The sequence below is a fragment of the Bombina bombina genome, chromosome 6 (assembly GCF_027579735.1).
Source record: "Bombina bombina isolate aBomBom1 chromosome 6, aBomBom1.pri, whole genome shotgun sequence".
NCBI classification, from domain to species: Eukaryota; Metazoa; Chordata; class Amphibia; order Anura; family Bombinatoridae; genus Bombina; species Bombina bombina.
The window spans coordinates 558,018,626-558,042,173 of record NC_069504.1 but is presented as its reverse complement, the minus strand read 5'-3'; the positions used below and the strand labels follow the sequence as shown (position 1 = coordinate 558,042,173).

The 23,548-nt window shown below is 39.6% G+C and overlaps 1 protein-coding gene across 1 annotated transcript in view; it reads left to right on the top strand.

Moving 5' to 3' along the window:
• Positions 1 to 13,888, top strand: part of RFX7 (regulatory factor X7) — a 592,746-nt gene extending 578,858 nt beyond the window's left edge. The window contains exon 10 of the mRNA XM_053717507.1: positions 7,734 to 13,888. Coding sequence (XP_053573482.1) covers positions 7,734 to 10,985 — 3,252 coding nt within the window. The 3' untranslated portion in view covers positions 10,986 to 13,888. The remainder of the gene's footprint in view (positions 1 to 7,733) is intronic.
• The last annotated feature ends 9,660 nt before the right edge of the window (positions 13,889 to 23,548 follow it).

Sequence of the window (23,548 nt, the reverse complement as noted above, 5' to 3'; positions counted from 1 at the left end):
CAAGGTCCATTCGAACATCCGAATCTGGCTTCACTCCAACTGACTGCTTGGAGATTGAACGCTTGATTTTATCAAAGCGTGGGTTTTCAGATTCTGTCATTGATACTCTTGTCCAGGCTAGAAAGCCTGTAACTAGGAAAATTTACCATAAAATATGGAAAAAATATATCTGTTGGTGTGAATCTAAAGGATTCCCATGGAACAAGATAAAAATTCCTAAGATGCTATCCTTTCTACAAGAGGGTTTGGAGAAAGGATTATCTGCAAGTTCTTTGAAGGGACAGATTTCTGCTTTATCTGTTTTACTTCACAAAATGCTGGCGGCTGTGCCAGATGTTCAAGCTTTTGTTCAGGCTCTGGTTAGAATCAAGCCTGTTTACAAACCTTTGACTCCTCCTTGGAGTCTCAATTTAGTTCTTTCAGTTCTTCAAGGGGTTCCGTTTGAACCCTTACATTCCGTAGATATTAAGTTACTATCTTGGAAAGTTTTGTTTTTGGTTGCAATTTCTTCTGCTAGAAGAGTTTGAGTTATCTGCTCTGCAGTGTTCTCCTCCTTATCTGGTGTTCCATGCAGATAAGGTGGTTTTGCGTACTAAACCTGGTTTTCTTCCGAAAGTTGTTTCTAACAAAAACATTAACCAGGAGATAGTTGTGCCTTCTTTGTGTCCGAATCCAGTTTCAAAGAAGGAACGTTTGTTACACAATTTGGATGTAGTTCGGGCTCTAAAATTCTATTTAGAGGCTACAAAGGACTTCAGACAAACATCTTCTTTGTTTGTTGTTTATTCTGGTAAAAGGAGAGGTCATTCCAGAGAAATTAGGTAAGATGGACAAGTTCCTAGAGGTCCCGGTGCCCCCCGATGCTTTTCCTATACCCAAGCGGGTGGCGGACATTATAAATAAGGAATGGGAAAGGCCCGGCATACCTTTTGTTCCTCCCCCTATATTTAAGAATTTATTTCCTATGGTCGACCCCAGAAAGGACTTATGGCAGACAGTCCCCAAGGTCGAGGGGGCGGTTTCTACTCTAAACAAATGCACTACTATCCCTATAGAAGATAGTTGTGCCTTCAAAGATCCTATGGATAAAAAATTAGAGGGTTTGCTTAAAAAGATGTTTGTTCAGCAAGGATACCTTCTACAACCAATTTCATGCATTGTTCCTGTCACTACAGCAGCGTGTTTCTGGTTAGAAGAACTAGAAAAGTCGCTCAATAAAGAATCTTCGTATGAGGAGGTTATGGACAGAGTTCAAGCACTTAAATTGGCTAACTCTTTTATCTTAGACGCCACTTTGCAATTAGCTAGATTAGCGGCGAAAAATTCAGGTTTTGCTATTGTGGCGCGCAGAGCGCTTTGGCTAAAGTCTTGGTCAGTGGATGTGTCCTCCAAGAACAAATTGCTTAACATCCCTTTCAAGGGTAAAACGCTGTTTGGCCCTGACTTGAAAGAGATTATTTCAGACATCACTGGGGGAAAGGGCCACGCCCTTCCTCAGGATAGGTCTTTTAAGGCTAAAAATAAGCCAAATTTTCGTCCCTTTCGCAGAAACGGACCAGCCTCAAATTCTACACCCTCTAAACAAGAGGGTAATAGTTCTCAAACCAAACCAGCCTGGAGACCGATGCAAGGCTGGAACAAGGGTAAGCAGGCCAAGAAACCTGCCACTGCTACTAAAACAGCATGAAGTGTTGGCCCCCGATCCGGGACCGGATCTGGTGGGGGGCAGACTCTCTCTCTTTGCTCAGGCTTGGGCAAGAGATGTTCAGGATCCTTGGGCGCTAGAAATAGTTTCTCAAGGTTATCTCCTGGAATTCAAGGAACTACCCCCAAGGGGGAGGTTCCACAGGTCTCAATTCTTCCTACCATCCAGGAAGGTCAATTCATGACCACGGTGGATTTAAAGGATGCGTATCTACATATTCCTATCCACAAGGAACATCATCGGTTCCTAAGGTTCGCCTTTCTGGACAAGCATTACCAGTTTGTGGCACTTCCATTCGGATTAGCCACTGCTCCAAGGATTTTCACAAAGGTACTAGGGTCCCTTCTAGCGGTGCTAAGACCAAGGGGCATTGCAGTAGTACCTTACTTGGACGACATACTGATTCAAGCGTCGTCTCTGTCAAAAGCAAAGGCTCATACGGACATTGTCCTAGCCTTTCTCAGATCTCACGGGTGGAAAGTGAACATAGAAAAAAGTTCTCTGTCCCCGTCAACAAGAGTTCCCTTCTTGGGAACAATAATAGACTCCTTAGAAATGAAGATTTTTCTGACAGAGGCCAGAAAATCAAAACTTCTAAGCTCTTGTCAAGTACTTCATTCTGTTCTTCTTCCTTCCATAGCGCAGTGCATGGAAGTAATAGGTTTGATGGTTGCGGCAATGGACATAGTTCCTTTTGCACGAATTCATCTAAGACCATTACAACTGTGCATGCTCAGAATTTCAATCAGACAACATGACGACTGTTGCATATATCAACCATCAGGGGGGAACAAGGAGTTCCCTGGCGATGGAGGAAGTGACCAAAATAATTAAATGGGCGGAGAATCACTCCTGCCACTTGTCTGCAATCCACATCCCAGGAGTGGAAAATTGGGAAGCGGATTTTCTGAGTCGTCAGACATTCCATCCGGGGGAGTGGGAACTCCATCCGGAAATCTTTGCCCAAATAACTCAATTATGGGGCATTCCAGACATGGACCTGATGGCGTCTCGTCAGAACTTCAAGGTTCCTTGCTACGGGTCCAGATCCAGGGATCCCAAGGCGACTCTAGTAGATGCACTGATAGCGCCTTGGACCTTCAACCTAGCTTATGTATTCCCACCGTTTCCTCTCATTCCCAGGCTGGTAGCCAGGATCAATCAGGAGAGGGCTTCGGTGATCTTGATAGCTCCTGCGTGGCCATGCAGAACTTGGTATGCAGACCTGGTGAATATGTCATCGGCTCCACCATGGAAGCTACCTTTGAGACAGGACCTTCTTGTTCAAGGTCCATTCGAACATCCGAATCTGGCTTCACTCCAACTGACTGCTTGGAGATTGAACGCTTGATTTTATCAAAGCGTGGGTTTTCAGATTCTGTCATTGATACTCTTGTCCAGGCTAGAAAGCCTGTAACTAGGAAAATTTACCATAAAATATGGAAAAAATATATCTGTTGGTGTGAATCTAAAGGATTCCCATGGAACAAGATAAAAATTCCTAAGATGCTATCCTTTCTACAAGAGGGTTTGGAGAAAGGATTATCTGCAAGTTCTTTGAAGGGACAGATTTCTGCTTTATCTGTTTTACTTCACAAAATGCTGGCGGCTGTGCCAGATGTTCAAGCTTTTGTTCAGGCTCTGGTTAGAATCAAGCCTGTTTACAAACCTTTGACTCCTCCTTGGAGTCTCAATTTAGTTCTTTCAGTTCTTCAAGGGGTTCCGTTTGAACCCTTACATTCCGTAGATATTAAGTTACTATCTTGGAAAGTTTTGTTTTTGGTTGCAATTTCTTCTGCTAGAAGAGTTTGAGTTATCTGCTCTGCAGTGTTCTCCTCCTTATCTGGTGTTCCATGCAGATAAGGTGGTTTTGCGTACTAAACCTGGTTTTCTTCCGAAAGTTGTTTCTAACAAAAACATTAACCAGGAGATAGTTGTGCCTTCTTTGTGTCCGAATCCAGTTTCAAAGAAGGAACGTTTGTTACACAATTTGGATGTAGTTCGGGCTCTAAAATTCTATTTAGAGGCTACAAAGGACTTCAGACAAACATCTTCTTTGTTTGTTGTTTATTCTGGTAAAAGGAGAGGTCAAAAAGCAACTTCTACCTCTCTCTCTTTTTGGCTTAAAAGCATCATCCGATTGGCTTATGAGACTGCCGGACGGCAGCCTCCTGAAAGAATCACAGCTCACTCCACTAGGGCTGTGGCTTCCACATGGGCCTTCAAGAACGAGGCTTCTGTTGATCAGATATGTAAGGCAGCGACTTGGTCTTCACTGCACACTTTTACCAAATTTTACAAATTTGATACTTTTGCTTCTTCGGAGGCTATTTTTGGGAGAAAGGTTTTGCAAGCCGTGGTGCCTTCCATCTAGGTGACCTGATTTGCTCCCTCCCATCATCCGTGTCCTAAAGCTCTGGTATTGGTTCCCACAAGTAAGGATGACGCCGTGGACCGGACACACCTATGTTGGAGAAAACAGAATTTATGCTTACCTGATAAATTACTTTCTCCAACGGTGTGTCCGGTCCACGGCCCGCCCTGGTTTTTTTAATCAGGTCTGATGAATTATTTTCTCTAACTACAGTCACCACAGTATCATATGATTTCTCCTATGCATATTCCTCCTTTACGTCGGTCGAATGACTGGGGTAGGCGGAGCCTAGGAGGGATCATGTGACCAGCTTTGCTGGGCTCTTTGCCATTTCCTGTTGGGGAAGAGAATATCCCACAAGTAAGGATGACGCCGTGGACCGGACACACCGTTGGAGAAAGTAATTTATCAGGTAAGCATAAATTCTGTTTTTCATCCGGGGGAGTGGGAACTCCATCCGGAGGTGTTTGCTCAATTGATTCATCATTGGGGCAAACCAGAACTGGATCTCATGGCGTCTCCCCAGAACGCCAAGCTTCCTTGTTACGGATCCAGGTCCAGGGATCCCGAGGCGACGCTGATAGATGCTCTAGCAGCGCCTTGGTCTTTCAACCTGGTCTATGTGTTTCCACCGTTTCCTCTGCTCCCTCGACTGATTGCCAAGATCAAGCAGGAGAGAGCATCTGTGATTTTAATAGCGCCTGCGTGGCCACGCAGGACCTGGTATGCAGATCTGGTGGACATGTCATCCTTTCCACCTTGGACTCTGCCGTTAAGACTGGACCTTCTACTTCAAGGGCCTTTCAACCATCCAAATCTAACTTCTCTGAGACTGACTGCCTGAAGATTGAACGCTTGATTTTATCAAAGCGTGGCTTCTCCGAGTCAGTCATTGATACCTTAATACAGGCACGAAAGCCTGTCGCTAGGAAAATTTACCATAAGATATTGCGTAAATATCTTTATTGGTGTGAATCCAAGGGTTACTCATGGAGTAAGGTCAGGATTCCCAGGATATTATCCTTTCTCCAAGAAGGTTTGGAAAAAGGATTGTCAGCTAGTTCCTTAAAGGGACAGATTTCTGCCCTGTCTATTCTTTTGCACAAGCGTCTGGCAGATGTTCCAGGCGTTCAGGCATTTTGTCAGGCTTTTGTTAGAATCAAGCCTGTGCTTAAACCTGTTGCTCCGCCATGGAGCTTAAATCTGGTTCTTAAGGTTCTTCAAGGAGTTCCGTTTGAACCTCTTCATTCCATAGATATCAAACTTTTATCTTGGAAAGTTCTTTTTTTTGGTAGCTATTTCCTCGGCTCGTAGAGTCTCCCGAGTTATTTTATCTTGGAAAGTTCTTTTTTTGGTAGCTATTTCCTCGGCTCGTAGAGTCTCCCGAGTTATCTGCCCTACAATGTGATTCTCCTTATCTGATCTTCCATACGGATAAGGTAGTCCTGCGTACCAAACCTGGGTTTTTACCTAAGGTGGTATCTAACAAGAATATCAATCAAGAGATTGTTGTTCCATCCTTGTGTCCTAATCCTTCTTCAAAGAAGGAACGTCTATTACACAATCTGGACGTGGTTCGTGCTTTAAAGTTTTTCTTACAAGCTACTAAAGCTTTTCGTCAAACATCTGCTTTGTTTGTTGTCTACTCTGGACAGAGGAGAGGTCAAAAGGCTTCGGCAACCTCTCTTTCTTTTTGGCTAAGAAGCTTAATCCGCTTAGCCTATGAGACTGCTGGACAGCAGCCTCCTGAAAGGATTACAGCTCACTCTACTAGAGCTGTGGTTTCCACTTGGGCCGTTAAAAATGAGGCTTCTGTTGAACAGATTTGCAAGGCGGCGACTTGGTCTTCGCTTCATACCTTTTCAAAATTCTACAAATTTGATACTTTTGCTTCTTCGGAGGCTATTTTTGGGAGAAAGGTTTTACAGGCAGTGGTACCTTCCGTTTAAGTACCTGCCTTGTCCCTCCCTTCATCCGTGTACTTTAGCTTTGCTATTGGTATCCCACAAGTAATGGATGGACCTTACAAGAGAAAACACAATTTATGCTTACCTGATAAATTTATTTCTCTTGTGGTGTATCCAGTCCACGGCCCGCCCTGTCATTTTAAGGCAGGTAATTTTTAAATTTAAACTACAGTCACCACTGCACCCTATGGTTTCTCCTTTCTCGGCTTGTTTTCGGTCGAAGTACTGGATATGGCAGTTAGGGGAGGAGCTATATAACAGCTCTGCTGTGGGTGTCCTCTTGCAACTTCCTGTTGGGAATGAGAATATCCCAAAAGTAATGGATGATCCGTGGACTGGATACACCACAAGAGAAATAAATTTATCAGGTAAGCATAAATTGTGTTTTTCGTCCTATTCTAGACCTAAAGTGTATAAAACAAGTTTCTCAGGGTACCGTCCTTCAAAATGTAAACCATTTGTTCCATTCTTCCCTTGGTCCAAGAGGGGTCAGTTCATGATGAGCATAGACTTGAAGGATGTGTATCTTCATGTTCCACATCTAAATAAGGTTTTCTGGGTAAATTGCTAGGACAGACCAGCTGAAATTAGGCAATGTGACCAAAGCTTTGTAAACATACAGATTATTGCTGGAAGTATCCTAAACATCAGAGTTCAAATAATTTGATTTGACCAGCCAATGGCAAGCTTTAGTGGCTAGCATTAATATGCAATTCATTTTCGCTTTTAACAGGATCTGTTGCCATAAAGGAAATGTTGCAGGAAATCTCAATACTGTTTATTAGTTTGCAATGCAAGCCAATATCTACTTATAATAATATTTAGAATAAATGGAAATATATACGCAAGTTTCACATTTTCTTCATCTTCATCATTCAGAGCATGCAATTTTAAACAACTTTCTAATTTACTTCTATTATAATTTTTTTTGTTCCCCTGGTATTTGTTGAGGAGCTGGCCCATTTGTGGAGCCTTATATTATATATGTTAGTCATTTGCAAGAGCACTAAATGTCAGCACTGTTTTCTGCCATGTAGTTCTCCAGATGCCTATCTAGGTATCTCTTTAACAGAGAATATCATGGGAATGAAACAAATTTAATAATAGAAGTAAATTGGAAACTTTTTTTTAAAATGTTATGCTCCGTCTGATCCACAAAATATTTTTAATTTTTCCTATACCTTTAAGTAATAGCTACACTTTGGTTCCAATCTGTTTTAATTAAATGAATACTTGTTTCTGGGATTGTGTGTAATTCAAGGTTGTAGAACAGAAATTGCTATATTATTGCTATTTTAAAAATGTTAGTACCAAATTTTGTTTTTTCTTCAGTTGCTAGAAACTGAAAAAATACAAAATTCAAATGTTGACCCTTCATTTGTAATGGTTGTTTTTTGTCCCCAGGTGTGTATCAGTCAAACAAGAGGGTTGTGGAGTTGTGCTTATAAATTAAAGAGCAGTTTATCCTTGAGTATAATTTGTGCATAAACATAGATTTCTTGTGGAATAATTATGATGCATTATGCAGCTTGTTTTAGTTCAGTGTCCCATCAATGCAGGTTTGTTCAATATTTTACTGACTATACTAAAGCAGGAATCTGACATGCTTTAAGGTCACTGCAAAGTAATATATAAAGTATTCTGTGATACACTTTCTAATCTAACACTTTGTCCTTAATTTGAACAGGTGCAAAGAACAAGGCAGCTGGTTACTTCTCCAAGTCCTGTGGGTCATTCTGATGGCAAAGTCCTTCCTTTAAACGTACAAGTGGTCACCCAGCACATGCAATCTGTTAAACAGTCACCAAAGACTCCTCAAAATGTTCCAGCAAGTCCTGTTGGAGATCGATCTGCTCGACATCGCTACCCTCAAATTCTGCCTAAGCCAGCCAGTTCAAGTGCTTTGACGATTCGCTCACCCACCACTGTGGTTTTCACCAGTAGCCCAATCAAAACTGTAGTTCCATCACCACATGTAAGCTCCCTAAATGTGGTAAAAATGACAACGATATCTCTTGCACCTAGCAATGCTGGTACTCCAGTGAAACAAACCTCCTCTGTAAATAGCAGTTCAGGTGCAACAGATGATAATAGGACAGTTCCACACATCAGAAATGGTTCTGTGGTCTCCTTGCAGTCTCCTGTGCCTAGAACAAGTGTGTCTGTTGCTTCTTCAATTGAAGTGAAAACAGAACCAGAAGTACTGACAGATGACAATTCGGTACAATGCCAAGAGACATCAGATGGTACTAAAGCTAGGAGAGCAACACCTGTTTGTTTCACTCAAAAAAATATTCAGGACAGTGTTACTCTAAAACCTGTAGATGTTGGCCGTGATGTTCAGACTGTCAAATCCCTTGATCAGAGACTTGAGGGAACAAGGACCAAATGCAAAAGTCGTTCCACAGAAAGTATATCTGTTTCTTTGGCCAGCAGTAATCAGCATACCCTGACTTTGTGTGTTGCACCACAGAGTCTCTTTAACAACCGTGCTAGTCCCAATGTTAATTGTGATCCAACTGGTAAAGATGTTCGGCTATGTAGTAAGAGTCCAAGAAAGAGAATGCCCACTCCCGTTCAGGACCCTCAATTACCACCAGTGAAAAAGTCATTAATGGGCCAGCTTGCACCTGTAACTTCAGACTGTCCAAAGCCACAAGTTTCTAATGTTAAGAAAGTTCCTAAGGCATTGCTGGGAAAAATTGATAATTCTGCATCTGTTTCGTTAGTACCTACTAAAGTGACTCCAAGAGTAAATGCTGCAATGGTAGAAAATTACCAGTTAATTAGTAGTATAGAAAAAAACACTGATGCTCCCCAAGAACTCTTGGCATCAACTCAGGATGTTAAAATAAAACTTAAAGGAGGGGTGTTTAAATTTATCCGTGATTCAAAGCCAGACAACTCTTTCAATCAAAATGTCTGGCAGCAAATATCTGGCACATCAGATTTTACATCTGCCAACTGTGAGCAGACTCAAACAATTGGTGTTATGGATATTTCTGAAACTTCTGGTGCGGATACTCTGCAGAAAACTGTATGGGTACCAGTAGACTTTGAAGGAATACAGCAGGATGCATACAGCCAGCAACTTGAAGATTCCTCTTTGAATCAGCTACAAGCACACGCTTCAAACCAGTTACCTCAGAGTTCTGATTTGGCGGATCCACCAACAACTGACAATTTCTTTTCTTTTGATGATGATCTTACACAAGACAGCATTGTTGAGGAATTGGTGCTTATGGAGGAACAAATGACAATGAACAGCAATTCTCAGACCTATGGTAGTTTAGGAATGGTGCTTCAAAATCAAGTTACAGCTGCTCATGAAACACCAGTACCCACTCATTCAAGTAATGCACAATTCTATCATTCAGTACATAGCAGTTGCACTCCAGTCCATACACCTACTCCAACTCCCACACCCACTCCAACACTAACTCCAACACCAACATCTGAAATGATTTCTGGCTCTCAGAGTTTGTCAAGAGAGAGCCCATGTTCACGCTTAGCTCAGACAACGCCTGTGGATAGTGCTTTAGGAAGTAGTCGTCATACACCAGTTGGAACACCACACTCTAACTGCAGCAGTAGTGTTCCTCCGAGTCCAGTTGAATGCAGAAATCCATTTGCATTTACTCCAATAAGCTCCAGCATGTCATATCATGATGCCAGTATTGTCTCCAGTAGTCCTGTAAAACCAATGCAAAGGCCAATGGCTACCCATCCAGACAAAACTAAATTAGAATGGATGAATAATGGGTACAGCACTGTTGGTAATTCTTCTGTTTCCAGCCATGGTATTCTGCCAAGCTATAATGAGCTAGTTGAGGACAGTTTCAGGAAACCACATGCATTTGCAGTGCCTGGTCAGTCATATCAGACCCAATCGAAACATCATGACAATCACTTTGGACGATTAACCCCTGTTTCACCTGTACAGAATCAGCTGCCTTCCATAAATAGCACCAGCAAGCAGGAGGGTTTTGCCGTTCCTGCACCACTGGACAACAAAGGAACAAATACACCTGGAAGCAACAATTTTAGGTGTCGTAGTGTAAGCCCAGCTGTTCATCGTCAGCGTAACCTAAGTGGTAATTCAAACTGCCCTGTTTCCAACGTGCCACGTTCTAACATGGCAGCCTTTGGAACTCTAGTGACTCCAGAAGTTCATAGCATACTTACTAATGTCCAGACAGACACCAGTGCCAATAGCTTAGCTCAAAGGAGTCAGTCAGTCCCTTTAACAGTTATGATGCAGACTGTTTTTCCTTCTTTTCAGAAACAAAGCAATGCACAGAACATTACACATGTATTGTTAAATAAACTGGATTCAGATAGAGATGATGCCGTCAGAGGGTTAGGAATAAACAATATGCCTTCTAACTACACTGCAAGAATGAATCTCACTCAGATATTGGAAACATCCCCCATGTTTTCTGGTGCCAATCAACAAAATATGATGAATTCCAGCACTTCATCTTACGATTTCCAAACGCCAGCTTACCTCACAAAAAACAGCAGTACAGATCAGATCAGTTTTACTTCTGAAGACAACCAAGCACAATCTGAAATTGGAGAGCAACAACTTGATTTTAACAGCACTGTTAAAGACCTTTTAGACGGAGAAAGCCTGCAAGCCAACCAGCAACTTGTGGTTCAAGTGACTTCAGATTTAAACAATGCCTCTGATTTCTCCAGCGACATTCGGTTGTCTTCAGAGCTCTCAGGCAGCATCAATGATCTGAACACTTTAGATCCAAATCTGTTGTTTGACCCTGGTCGACAACATGGACAGGATGATGATGCTACACTGGAGGAACTAAACAATGACCCTTTATTTCAGCAGATTTGCAATGAATCAATTAACTCCATGACCTCATCTGGTTTTGAATGGATGGAAAGCAAGGATCATCCTACAGTTGAAATGTTGGGTTAATCTTGTACTATAAATGTAGCACACTGTATCAAAAGGCAGACATTGTATTTGTCTTAATGGAAGTGCCTCCCGCAGCAAAAACATTTATAATTATGAATTTTCAAAGTTTGCTGCACATGTTCCTTATCTTTCAGCTGTTCTCAACATGCTAAGCATATATCTGCAGTACCTGGGCAGTTGATGAGCCAGTATTAAAGTCCATTTATATTTTTGCCCACTTGGTATGATTTTACTTCAGCTGACAGACAACAATAGCCAGTTACACTAACAAATATGTTTTTATTCTAACTTCCTGTATTTTACTAACCCTAGAAAATGCTACTGCTTGCATACTCTGTGTGAGAACTGCTGTTGTGCTCTGACGTAAACTATGAAGAACAACTGTTTGAGTTTGAACACCGGGGTACTCATGTGAATTCCATATTTGTGGCACGTGTATATTTCTGTCTAAAGAAAGGAAGTTGTTCTTGTTAAGGAAACCCTAACCATGGGCAGCACCTAAGTTTTAAAACTGCACTAAAATGTTAGGACAAACATTTATTTTTTTGTTTTTTTAAATTTGTTATTTTAATTACACTTGTGACCTCACATGGCATTTTATAAGTTTTATTTTTGTGTTATTGGGTGTTTCACAAGCAAAACCTGAAATAATTCTCAAATGAAGTAAAGATGGCATGTGTTTGGCTAGTGTGGATAGGTTTCTGTAGAAGCATCCTATTCTTTGAGGAATGCAGACCTTCTACACATCAGTGGATCCGGCAAATGATATAAAAGCACTGAGATTTCTAATATTTGTATTAGAAAATGTCTTTGTTGCATGTTTTCATTTTTTTCCCCCAAGAAAGCTAGCAATGGAATTTTACAATTACATTTCAAATACTCCATATATTTTTTTTCCTTTAAAGATGCTTACATGCAGAGCATTGAGTCCCACCTTTTGGAGTTAGGAAGTGAGAAAGTTATTTGAATACACCAGATACAGAACATAGGAAGGCAGCTTTCCTGTGAAAAATGTTGCATTAGTCACTTTCTTATCTTACGTATGCAGAGGCCACGGTGGCTGTTGGGTAGGGAGTAATATCACTAGTTTATTTTATGGATATTATAACCAAACATGCCATTCAGGATTATGAATCTGTCACTTGTTTTTATTTTGTATGTTAAACAATTTTGTCTATGTTGGCTAGCTTGGAAACACTGAAACTCCCTTACATGTTCAGCAGCACTTCTTAAATATATTTTCTGCCCATATAACAATGAAATGGCAATTACTATATTCCAACTAAAATGTCTTGGCCCAGACAAAATGCAAACTGCAAAGTTGTACATGTGTAGCATAATTATGATTGTTTTAAATGCAAAAGCAAAATTTCAACATATCTTACCAAAAGGTGCTAAACTCTCAGAGCTTTGTAAACTTGTAAGTGATAGTAAGTTTACTTGGCCTTTTATGTGTTTGCTGGTATTTTTATTTTTTTTAAATGCCTGCTCTTAGTACTCGTTACTACTGTACATTGAGATGGAGCACTATTGCGAACCAAAGTATTTAAATAGAAGAAAAAATGAACCCAAAGGAAAATTTAATTTCTTTTAATCGTGATCTTAGCAGGCCAAACTGCATAACTTGAAAGTATAATTTTGAAAAAGTTTGGACTGTAGCTGATTCAAAATTAATTCTAACTTTTAAAAAGTGAAAACGTATACATATATATGCATTTATGCCTTTCTTACTGCTAGATGGGTTCCTCTTTGTTCGCAGAGTTTAACACTCTTCTAGCAGTGAAAAGGTTATATTATTTTGCGAACGTTAATAAATATCAAAATATTACATGAAAACTGGCAATGCAATCGTATATTTAGTGTTGCTGCAATCACTTTAAACTCTTAAGTGCCAGGGAAGTCCAATCTCTTAGAGTCCTCCCTGGCAGCCAGAGGGTTATATTTTGTTGGAAGGCACTTTCTCAAAGCGATGCCTTTTTCATACTGCCTGAAACCATAAGAGGTTTAAAATGTTCCTTTGCCAGCAAATCCCTCTGGCAACAGGTTTTACTACACACAATTTCTTGGGTTCAGATATTGCACTACATTTCTGTCGAACCTGTGGCATGGCACCTCTCTTAGGATAAATGCAATTTTTTTAGCCCCAGATTTAAAAACAAATGTAATGATTTTAATTCTATTAAGAAATAAAAAAAAAAAGTCAAATGTCATAAAAATGACAGATACAATTGTCTTATGTAGCAATGTGCATTGATCTCAGTGAGATATTTCTATTTCTTATTCTCTAACATGAGAATATTACAGCAGGAAGAAATTAAGTTTTGTTGCTTCACCATGTTAATACATGATTCACAAAATGTGCATGTGTGTTATTACCTTGTACAGTCTTGGTATATTCCTGTAACCACTTTTTGCTGTATTAAATACTTGTTCTGTGTTGACCAGACAAGCATAGTTATTCACAGGATATTTCCCTTTTATGTTTACTAATTCAAATTAGTTCTTGTTAAATGTTTTTTCCCTACGTTTTTTTTTTTTAATACTGTTTAGGTATTACAAATAAATTACATTTTTTTAATTACAGCATCAGCATCATGAGATGATCATTTTTCAAAGAGCTGCAATATTCTGACCATTTGGACTATGAATAGAAGATAAGTGTGCAGTACATCTGACTGCATACACGGCCTAATGTGCATTATGAACAGCACATTACAGAAATAATCCCTTTTCACTTTTTTCATATACTGCAAAAAAAATGATCCCTTGTTTTTGTTGTCTGTTGTACTGCTGAAACTACAGTAGTTTAAAATTGCAGTAGATTTTCATTTTTTTAATGGAAAGTGCTCAAAATTGTTTTTTTTAAATGTTTTCAAAAATAATAAAAAATATTTTATATGAAATTGCCATATTGCCAATCTTTTTCATGTTTTGTGTGACCTTTATAAGAGTATAATTTGCCTTCTTTATTTATGTCTGATATATGAATAATCATTATTGAATGTTTTGTCTGAAATAGACTAATTATGTTGTGCAAGGTACTGGCAAATTTTAGTTTTTTTCTACTATATCACTGCTTTCAATTAACCTGTACCTAATTTATAGAACTATTGTATTAGAAGTTCATGTGGTCTTAAAGGTCAAGTTGTATTAATGCTTTGACCGCTTTTTAAAGGATACATAAGAACTTAAATGTATTTAATGATAATTTGTGCATGAAAAATTAAATATTTTTAATATTAGCTAATTTTATCTTAATATTGGCTAAAATTTTAGCCAGGTGGTCAGTAAAATCAGAAGAAAACAAGGAAAGTCCAGTACACCTGCTAATGGGTGCAAGCTGAAGGGCAATTTACTCACCCCAACAATATCAGAAAAGTCCAAAACAGCAGCACTCCAAAGTAACAAAAAGACTTTATTTCAACAGAGCAACAGACAAAAAAAAAACACAACGTTTCGGTCAGCAGACCTTAATCATGTGGTAACCACAGGATTAAGGTCTGCTGACCGAAACGTTGATTTTTTTTGCCTGTTGCTCTGTTGAAATAAGGTCAGTAAAATCAGCCAGGTAGTGCACCCGCTAAAAAGGTACTGGGGAGAACACTGCATACTAATAAGAAAAATAATAAGAACGAACAGACCAAGGAGCTGAAGCATAGAGAGAGAGCACTGAGATCAGCCAATAGGATTGGTCATAGTGTCCATAAATAGTCCAAAGTGCACCAATACCACCTCTTTCTTTTTGCTGCTCTGGTCAAGTTAAGTCCCTTCTTACAAAACCGCATATCTTTTACTGAATATACAGGTATATTATACATTTCTTTATATTTTGCATATTTCCATTGTATTATTAATGTTCTGTTATCTTTTTTTCTGCTGCTTTGATATTGTGTATTTTCCTTATATTTTGATCATTATTTTAATTTCCTTTCTTTACTGTTTACTCTCTGCATTTACTTTCTGGGAATTATATTTTCCCTGTTTATCCTCTGTCCCCTTATGCCGCTACTCTACTTTGAGCCTTTCTCCTGTTGTGTCAGCTTTCCTCCAGGGACGTTTTGGCCTGCCCACCATCTTCTCCTCTACACCTTGCCATCCTAGTTCCTATCCTTACTTAACTAACTAAAACTTCAGTCGCACCTCTATCTTCTCATCTCAGTCTATACTTTTTCAGTATTTAGTTTAATTTCTTTTATTTTACACTAAACTGCTATTCTATCATTTCTCCACTAAGTGTCACTCTTTCTCTTTTCAGTCCTATGGCTATATTTTTCCTCAGCATTGTCAATGTTTTTTCTGCCCCATATTTAATTCTCCCATATATATATATATATATATATATATATATATATATATATATATATATATATATATATATATTTATCATTGTTAATATTTATTTTAAAAATTGCTGCTTCATGTTTGTTAAATGTTTATTATTGTCCTGTTGCAGGTCTTTAAATGCCTCAGCCTGATGACTCTATACAATCTAATCCTGAACGATCTGTTCAAAACAAGATGCTAACTATGCAAGCTTTCATGAATAAAATTGATGACAAGATGAATAACTTTATCTCTAATTTCCAGCCTGAGCAACCCCATGACCCCCAAACAAAATGTTTATTTATTTTTCAAGATACAATGAGTCCACGGATTTCATCCTTGTGGGATTACGCCTCCTGGTCAGCAGGAGGAGGCAAAGAGCACCACAGCAGAGCTGTATATATAGCTCCTCCCTTCCCTCCCACCCCAGTCATTCTCTTTGCCTGTCTTTGCAGTTTAAAATTTAAATCAACAGTATTTTCAGTATTTCCTGTTAGTTCATCCGTTGTGATTGGATGAAAATACACACAAATAAAAAGAAAACATATGTAACATAGTTTTACTTTGAGATTTAAAGAGACAGTAAAACATGTTCATGTGTTCCTCTTTATTATAATTACTCCTTATAAAGCGTTGGCTGTTGGGAGTCTGGTGACATTGGTCCATCCATGCCACAATTTTCTACCTTTAGTGTCAAAAATGAGTTGTGACACACAGGCTGTGCTCTGCGGTTATTTGCTTAGACATTACTTTTGATGTACATAGCGATGTCTAATTACAGCACTATGGATATGGTTTTTGGATTGTTTTCTGCACGACAGAAATCAGACGTTCTTTTAAAATTTACAGAGAGAGTAATTTTTTCGGTGTAAATTTTATTAAAAGAATTACGACTGTTTATTTGTTACTTCATCCTTTGCGGTAGGATGGTACAAAAACACACAGAAATAAGTTACTTTAGATTTAAAGAAACAGTAACGTTTTGTTCTGTTTATTATAATAAATATATTTCAGCTGTTTATTTGTTATTTCATCCCTTGCGACTGAGGATGTATCAAACGCACGTAAAAATATCGTTACGTTTCCGATTTAAGGGAACAGTATCGTTTGTTATGTGGAAAATGTATTGAGGTTTATTTCAATCTGTTCAAATTTCTTTTTGAACCTACTCCCTCTATGATGATTGCTGTTTGAAAATCTGTTTCCAAGGGCGCAACTTTCCCCTATAGTTTCTGTCGAAATTTTGGGGTCCACATGCAGTGTCCTGCATTTCCTTCACACCCCACTCAGGGTTATGATGCATTCAGTGTTTTTACATAGGATAAAGGCATTGCCAGGGGCATTGCTGTTCTAACTGGTTCCTTCATGCTTCTGAGAATCTCAGTGTCAGATGGAATGGGTTCCTTAGGCATTCCCTGTTTTTACGAGACTGTTTCCCATAGACGTATCAGCTAAGAGGCTGGACGACATTCCTTAGGGGGGAAGGAGTAGTTTCAACTTTAATACGAAAACTTCTATTCCCTTAGCGGATAGTCCTATGGACAAAATTTAGTAATGGGACACACACCAGGGTTTACAATGGCAACCATCTGTGTATTTTGTTACCGTCACTGGTATGACGGCATATTGATTTGATGCGTTGTCTGAGGCTTTTAGTCAGTAGTTTTCCTGGATATGATCCAGGATTGAATAAAGCTTTCAATTGGTTAATTCCTTTATTTCAATTGCTTCCCTTCCAGTTATCAAACTGGGAGCATAGGTGATCCTGTTCCAGCTCTTGGAATTTTTCGTTAGAGCCTTGTTTTACGGATTGTGTTCTAAGACTAGGATTTTGGTAAACACATAGCCTGCTGTTGTATTAAAGACAGCATGGGGAAAATGCTCCGGTCCAGGGTTGGATCTTGTAGGGGGCTGACTTTCCGTTTTCACTCAAGTGCCAGCTGTAGTAGCCTGATGGTTAGCTTAGCTGTCTAGCAAGCGGAAGGTTTGCAGTTTGAAACCAGCTGCAGCTATTTGCACCTTGTATGTGTTCTAGCAAGCTATTGGTTTCCAGCTCACATGTTTTTCTCTCTGAGGCAGTTTCTGCTTTCAAGTTTGAGGGTCAGACAAAGGGAGAGACGTCCTTACATTGCATAAGAGACCTCTCAGACCTGGGAGTGGTTGTTCCAATTTTACTACTGGTACAGGATCTGGGGTTACAGGTCGGGTTGTGGTTCCCAAAAAGGGGGCTTTTAAGACCATTTTTAATGAAGGGTTCTGTCCTTCAAGATGGAATCTATTTATTGTTCCATTTCTTATCTAATCCTAGAGGGTCAATTTATATCACAAGGGTTAAGTGCCGTCATGTGCCATTCACGACACTCGTCTCTAGTTCTAGGGTTTGCCTTTCTGGTCAAACACTTCCTGTTCGTGGTCCTTCCTTTCGGTCTGGCTACAGTTCAGAGTTCTTCCGGAGGCGCCCTATCTGGCTAATATCTTAGTCCAGGTGTCCTCCTTACAGCAAGCAAGATTTCCACGGACATGAGGTTATTCTTCCCGTGAGCTCACGGGTGGAAGGTGACTTTGGAAGAGTGTTCCTTGGTCCCAAGCTCCAGGGTAGCTTTTTTGGGAATCATGATGATTTCCATATCATTGAAGAGTTTCTGACTGAGGTCAGCAAATCAAGACATTTCTGGTCTAGCCCTTCAGTCCACTTCTCGTTTTCAGTGGCTCAGTACATAGTGGTATTCGGCCTGCTGGTGACGGAAATGGGCTTTAGCCGGTCAGATGGCTCAGCATACTAGGGCGCTGGGGCTGGGCTCTGTAACAACCTGAGGGTTGCAGTTCAATCCTCGGTGAGGTCCTCTCAACCTTTCATCCTTCAAAGGTTGATAAATTGAGCAGCGCCTTGTGTCACTTAAATTTCCGTTTGTTCGTTCCACTTCAGACCTATGCGGTTAAGCATACTCAGGCAATGGAACAGAGATTATGCAAACTTGTCTCCTAAAATAACTCTAGATCAGGAGACAAGGGACTCTTTTCTATGATAGTTGTCTCTGGACTCTAGCGGAGTCTGTTCTTTTTATAGACTTCCTGCAACTTAGTGCGAGCTTCAAGGCTCTTCTGGTCTGGCCTCAGTTGGCTTCGGCCCAGTTTCTTTCTTGCTATCTGTCAGCGTTCCATATCCCTGGGGTGGACACTTGGGAACCGGATTTTCTGAGTAATTTTCATCCAGAAGTGTGGGATCTCCATCCGGGAGTATTCTCCAACCTGATTTTCAAATGGGGTCGGCCGGAGTTGGATCTCTTGGCATCTTGTCACCCTTCCTGGCTTTTGAGATACAGGTTCAAGGCCCCCAGGGCTGATAACTGCCTTGGCAGTTCTTTGGTCCTTCAGCCTAGCATGTCTATTTCCCCCGTTTGCGCTTCTTTGCCGGGTGATTGTTCGACTCATATATTAGAAGGCATCAGTGATTCTCCTTGCTTCTGCGCGGCCTCGCAGGATTTGGTATGCCGATCCGGTGATCATGTCATCTCTGCGATCTTGGACACTTCTGTTGAGGAAGGACCTTTTCTTCAGGGTCCCTTATTTCGTCCAAGTCTAGTTTCTCTGAGGCTGATTGCTTAGTGATTGGACGCTTGATCCTATACAAGCGAGGTGTTTTAGATTTTGTCATAGATACCTTACGTCAGGCATGTAAACCTGTAACTAGGAGAGTTTTCCATAAGATAGGGCATATATGTCTTTATTGGTGTGAATCCAAGGGTTACTCATGGAGTAAAGTTGGGATTCCCAGGAATTGGTATTTTCTTCAAGGAAGTTCCCTAAAGGGTCAGATCTCTGCCTTATCTAATTTGTTACTCCAGCGTCTGGCTGATTTCCCAGATGTTCAATCCTTTTGTCAGGCTCTGATTAGAGTCAGGCCTATGTTTTACCAGTTGCTCCTCCATGGAGTTTGACTTTAGTTTTTGAAGTTCTTCAAGGGGTTCTGTTGAACCTATGCATTTCATAGATATTAAGTTGTTATCTTGGAAAGTTTTATTTCTTGTTACCATTTCTTCTGCTCGAAGAGTGTTTGAGATTTCGGCATTGCCATATAATTCGCCTTGCCTTATTTTTCTTTTGGATAAGGTGGTGTTATGTTCTAAACTTGGTTTTCTTCCTAAGGTTGTTTCTGGCAGGAACATCAATTAGGAAATTGTTATTTCCTTGTGTTCTAATTTTTCTCTCAGAAGGATAGTCTTCTGCACATTTGGACGTAGTCTATCGTCTTTTCTGTTTGACATTTTTTCTAGAGTAAGTAGGGGTCAGGAAACTACGGCTCCTTCTTTCTTTTTGGTTGCAGAATATCATCCGTTTTTACATATGAGATTGCTGGACAGCAGCCTTCTGAAAGAGTTTCGGCTCCTTCCACCTGGGCTGTTGCTTCCTCGTGGACCTTTTAACGAAATACTGCAGTTGAGCTGATTTGCAGGGCTGCGACTTGGTCTTCTCTTCCACTTTTTCTAAATTTTTCAAATTTGATATCTTTGCTTCGGCTGAGAATGTTTTTGGGAGAAAGGTTCTTCAAGCAGTGGTGCCTTCCGTTTAGGTTACCTGTCTTGTCCCTCCCTTTTCATCCGTGTACTATAGCTTTGGTATTGTATCCCACAAGTAAGGATGAAATCCGTGGACTCATTGTATCTTGAAAAGGAAATTTATGCTTAGCTGATAAATCTATTTCTTTTACGATACGATGAGTCCACGGCCCACCCTGTTCTATTGAGACAGGTTATTATATTTTTGTTAAACTTTAGACACCTCTGCACCTTGGCTTTTCCTTTCTCTTCCTAACTTCGGTCGAATGACTGGAGTGGGAGGGAAGGGAGGAGCTATATATACAGCTCTGCTGTGGTACTCTTTGCCTCCTCCTGCTGACCAGGAGGCGTAATCCCACAAGTAAGGATGAAATCCGTGGACTCATCGTATCGAAAAAGAAATAAATGTATCAGGTAAACATAAATTTCCTTTTATATCGAAGCATAAACATAAAGATGCTTATAATCTGTTATCAGACATACCTCAGCGCTTACACTTGCTAAACACCTGTACTGTTTGCCGGCAGTCATCAGGACCCAGAACTTCTGGCTGGAGTTACACTCCAGATGGTATTTTAACAGAAATGGATCCAGTGAGACCTCCTTTTAAGAGACCCGCTTATTATTTTATTTAGACTCTCCATTCTCATGTTAAAGATTCCTATTCTGAGGAGAAAGATTTTCAGACAAATTTAACAAGGAAAAGTCTTTGTTCTTTGAGGACTCAGATTATGACGTTTACTTAATTTAAGAAGAGCAAAAAGCCCACCCGTCAGAACAAAAAAGAACTCCGGTAAATGCGTAAAAAAGATTTTAATGAAACGAATACAAAATACATCATAAAATCACGCTTGCTAGAGAGAAAAACGGCTTGACGTGTTTCAGCTTACGCCGTCATCAGAAGCCTCAAAAAGTCCAACCGCCTTCAGCTGATTCTGAAATAGTTTTTCTGGACTCTTCTTGTAACCCTAGATTTCAATGTAAATATACGGAAACAGCACACCCTAATTGAGCAGTCCACGGAGTGAGCTTATAAAGCCCATAGTATTCAAAAGAAGAAAAATCCTCCAGTTGCTGTATTTTAAAAAGACCTTTATTTCCACAGTGCAGTGTCCAACAAATAAAAGCAACGTTTCAGGCTAACACTTTAAGCATGAATAAGGGCTGTTAGCCCGAAACATCGCTTTTGTTTTTTGGGCACTGTGAAAATAAAGGGGTTTTTTTAAAATACAGCAGCTGGAGGATTTTTCTTCTTTTAAACCCTAGATTTAAACCAGAGGATGTAAAACATCCCAGATCTTCATAATATTTCCCCTCCTCTGGAGTTTGCGGAAAATGTAGATTTTTATCATCACCACTCATTATAAAGTAATTACATTATGTGCTGAATGCCCTCGCCATTCTCGCTAATTTATCTGTCACCCCTGAAATTGAGCCCCAAATTTTAACATTTTTGGGTTCCCCTGGGTCTAGTAAAACGGGTTTTCTTTCATGTAATTGGCAAGAGTCCATGAGCTAGTGACATATGGGATATACAATCCTACCAGGAGGGGCAAAGTTTCCCAAACCTCAAAATGCCTATAAATACACCCCTCACCACACCCACAATTCAGTTTTACAAACTTTGCCTCCTATGGAGGTGGTGAAGTAAGTTTGTGCTAAGATTTCTACGTTGATATGCGCTTCTCAGCATTGTTGAAGCCCGATTGCTCTCAGAGTACAGCGAATGTCAGAGGGACGTGAAGGGAGTATCACTTATTTGAATACAATGATTTCCCTAACTGGGGTCTATTTCATAGGTTCTCTGTTATCGGTCGTAGAGATTCATCTCCTACCTCCCTTTTCAGATCGACGATATACTCTCAATTTACCATTACCTCTACTAATAACTGTTTTAGTACTGGTTTGGCTATCTGCTATATGTGGATGGGTGTCTTTTGGTAAGTATGTTTTCATTACTTAAGACACTCTCGGCTATGGTTTGGCATTTTATGCATTTATATAAAGTTTTAAATATATGTATTGTACTTATATTTGCCATGAGTCAGGTTCATGTATTTCCTTCTGCAGACTGTCAGTTTCATATTTGGGGAATGTAAACATTTTTAAGAAAAATTTTTCTTACCTGGGGTTTAGTCTTTTTTCAATTGACTACTTTTTGCAATTGCGGGTATTAGGCCCGCGGGTGCGTCATACCTTTCACACAGCGGCGTCATTAGTGACGCAAGTGTGTCATTTCTGGTTATTTTTGGCACAAAAAAAGGAGTTTACGTTACGTTGTGCGTCATACTTGGCGCCAAACTTTTCATTATTTCAATACCCCTTGTATGTTTGCCTCTTGCTTTTTGCTATCAGAGGCCTATTGCATTTTTTCCCATTCCTGAAACTGTCATTTAAGGAAATAGATAATTTTGTTTTATATGTTGTTTTTTCTCCTACTTTGTGCAAGATGTCCCAATCTGATCCTGCCTCAGAAGTTTCTGCTGGAACATTGCTGGCTGACATCGGTTCTACCAAAGCTAAGTGCATTTGTTGTAAAATTGTAGAAATTATTCCACCGAATGTCTTTTGTAATAGTTGTCATGATAAACTTTTACATGCAGATAGTGTTTCCATCAGTAATAGTACATTGCCAGTTGCAGTTCCTTCAACTTCTAATGTGCATGATATACCTGTAAATTTTAAAGAATTTGTTTCTGATTCTATTATGAAGGCTTTGTCTGCATTTCCACCTTCTAATAAACGAAAAAGGTCTTTTAAAACTTCTCATTTAGCTGATGAAATTTCAAATGACCAACATCATAATAATTTATCCTCTTCTGATGAGGATCTATCTGATTCAGAAGATCCTTCCTCAGACATTGACACTGACAAATCTACTTATTTATTTAAAATAGAGTATATGCGTTCTTTATTAAAAGAAGTGTTAATTACTTTGGATATTGAGGTAACCAGTCCTATTGACGTTCAGTCTAATAAACGTTTAAATGCTGTTTTTAAACCTCCTGTGGTTTCTCCAGGGGTTTTTCCCATTCCTGAGGCTATTTCTGATATGATTTCTAGGGAATGGAATAAGCCAGGTACTTCTTTTATTCCTTCTTCAAGGTTTAAAAAATTGTATCCTTTACCAGCAAAATCTATAGATTTTTGGGAAAAAATCCCCAAAGTTGATGGGGCTATTTCTACTCTTGCTAAACGTACCACTATTCCTATGGAAGATAGCACTTCCTTTAAGGATCCTTTAGATAGGAAGCTTGAATCTTATCTAAGGAAGGCCTATTTATATTCAGGTCATCTTCTCAGACCTGCTATTTCTTTGGCTGATGTTGCGGCTGCATCAACTTTCTGGTTGGAAAATTTAGCGCAACATGAATTGGATTCTGACATATCTAGCGTTATTCGCTTACTGCAACATGCTAATCATTTTATTTGTGATGTCATTTTTGATATTATCAAAATTGATGTTAGATCCATGTCTTTAGCTGTATTAGCTAAAAGAGCTTTGTGGCTTAAGTCTTGGAATGCTGATATGACATCTAAATCTAGATTACTATCTCTTTCTTTCCAAGGTAATAATTTATTTGGTTCTCAGTTGGATTCTATTATTTCAACTATCACTGGGGGAAAAGCAGTTTTTTTGCCTCAGGATAAAAAAAACCTAAGGGTAAATCTAGGGCTTCTAAC